Source organism: Morone saxatilis, unplaced genomic scaffold (genome assembly GCF_004916995.1).
Source record: "Morone saxatilis isolate NCDOM2014 unplaced genomic scaffold, NCSU_SB_2.0 Contig17, whole genome shotgun sequence".
In the NCBI taxonomy this organism is placed as follows: domain Eukaryota; kingdom Metazoa; phylum Chordata; class Actinopteri; family Moronidae; genus Morone; species Morone saxatilis.
The window spans coordinates 21,602,991-21,603,363 of record NW_023339729.1 but is presented as its reverse complement, the minus strand read 5'-3'; the positions used below and the strand labels follow the sequence as shown (position 1 = coordinate 21,603,363).

The window sequence follows — 373 nt, the reverse complement described above, 5'->3', positions numbered from 1 at the left end:
ACAAAATGACAAAAGATGTATTTATATTGACATTAAAAAGCCAATTTACTCGGTGCAACCATGAGACCAGTGAAATATGAAAGCCCAGTCTTGATTAAGTTGTTTTTCCCCCTCAGGCTCTAACTTCACCCAGTGAAACCACAGGCTGTAGTGATGTCGGAGCCTAAGCCCCCGACTCCGACCCCCGGAGACACATACAAGGGTTGGCTCTTCAAATGGACTAACTACATTAAAGGTTACCAGAGACGCTGGTTTGTTCTGAGCAATGGGCTGCTCTCTTACTACAGGTAACTTACATTTATATGGAAGTCAAGGTGGTACCTAAGGGAGGGGGCATGGCAGACACAGGGCTGATAATAATAATAATAATAAT

General features: G+C 43.4%; 1 protein-coding gene across 10 annotated transcripts in view; it reads left to right on the top strand.

Moving 5' to 3' along the window:
• The first annotated feature begins 93 nt into the window (after positions 1-93).
• Positions 94-373, top strand: part of LOC118326762 (oxysterol-binding protein 1-like) — a 9,736-nt gene continuing 9,456 nt past the window's right edge. For 5 of the 10 annotated variants that reach the window (XM_035659830.1, XM_035659828.1, XM_035659829.1 and 2 more), the window contains exon 1: positions 94-287. In XM_035659830.1, coding sequence (XP_035515723.1) covers positions 154-287 — 134 coding nt within the window. In that variant the 5' untranslated portion in view covers positions 94-153. The remainder of the gene's footprint in view (positions 288-373) is intronic. The other 5 variants (XM_035659837.1, XM_035659834.1, XM_035659836.1 and 2 more) reach the window with 1 other exon arrangement.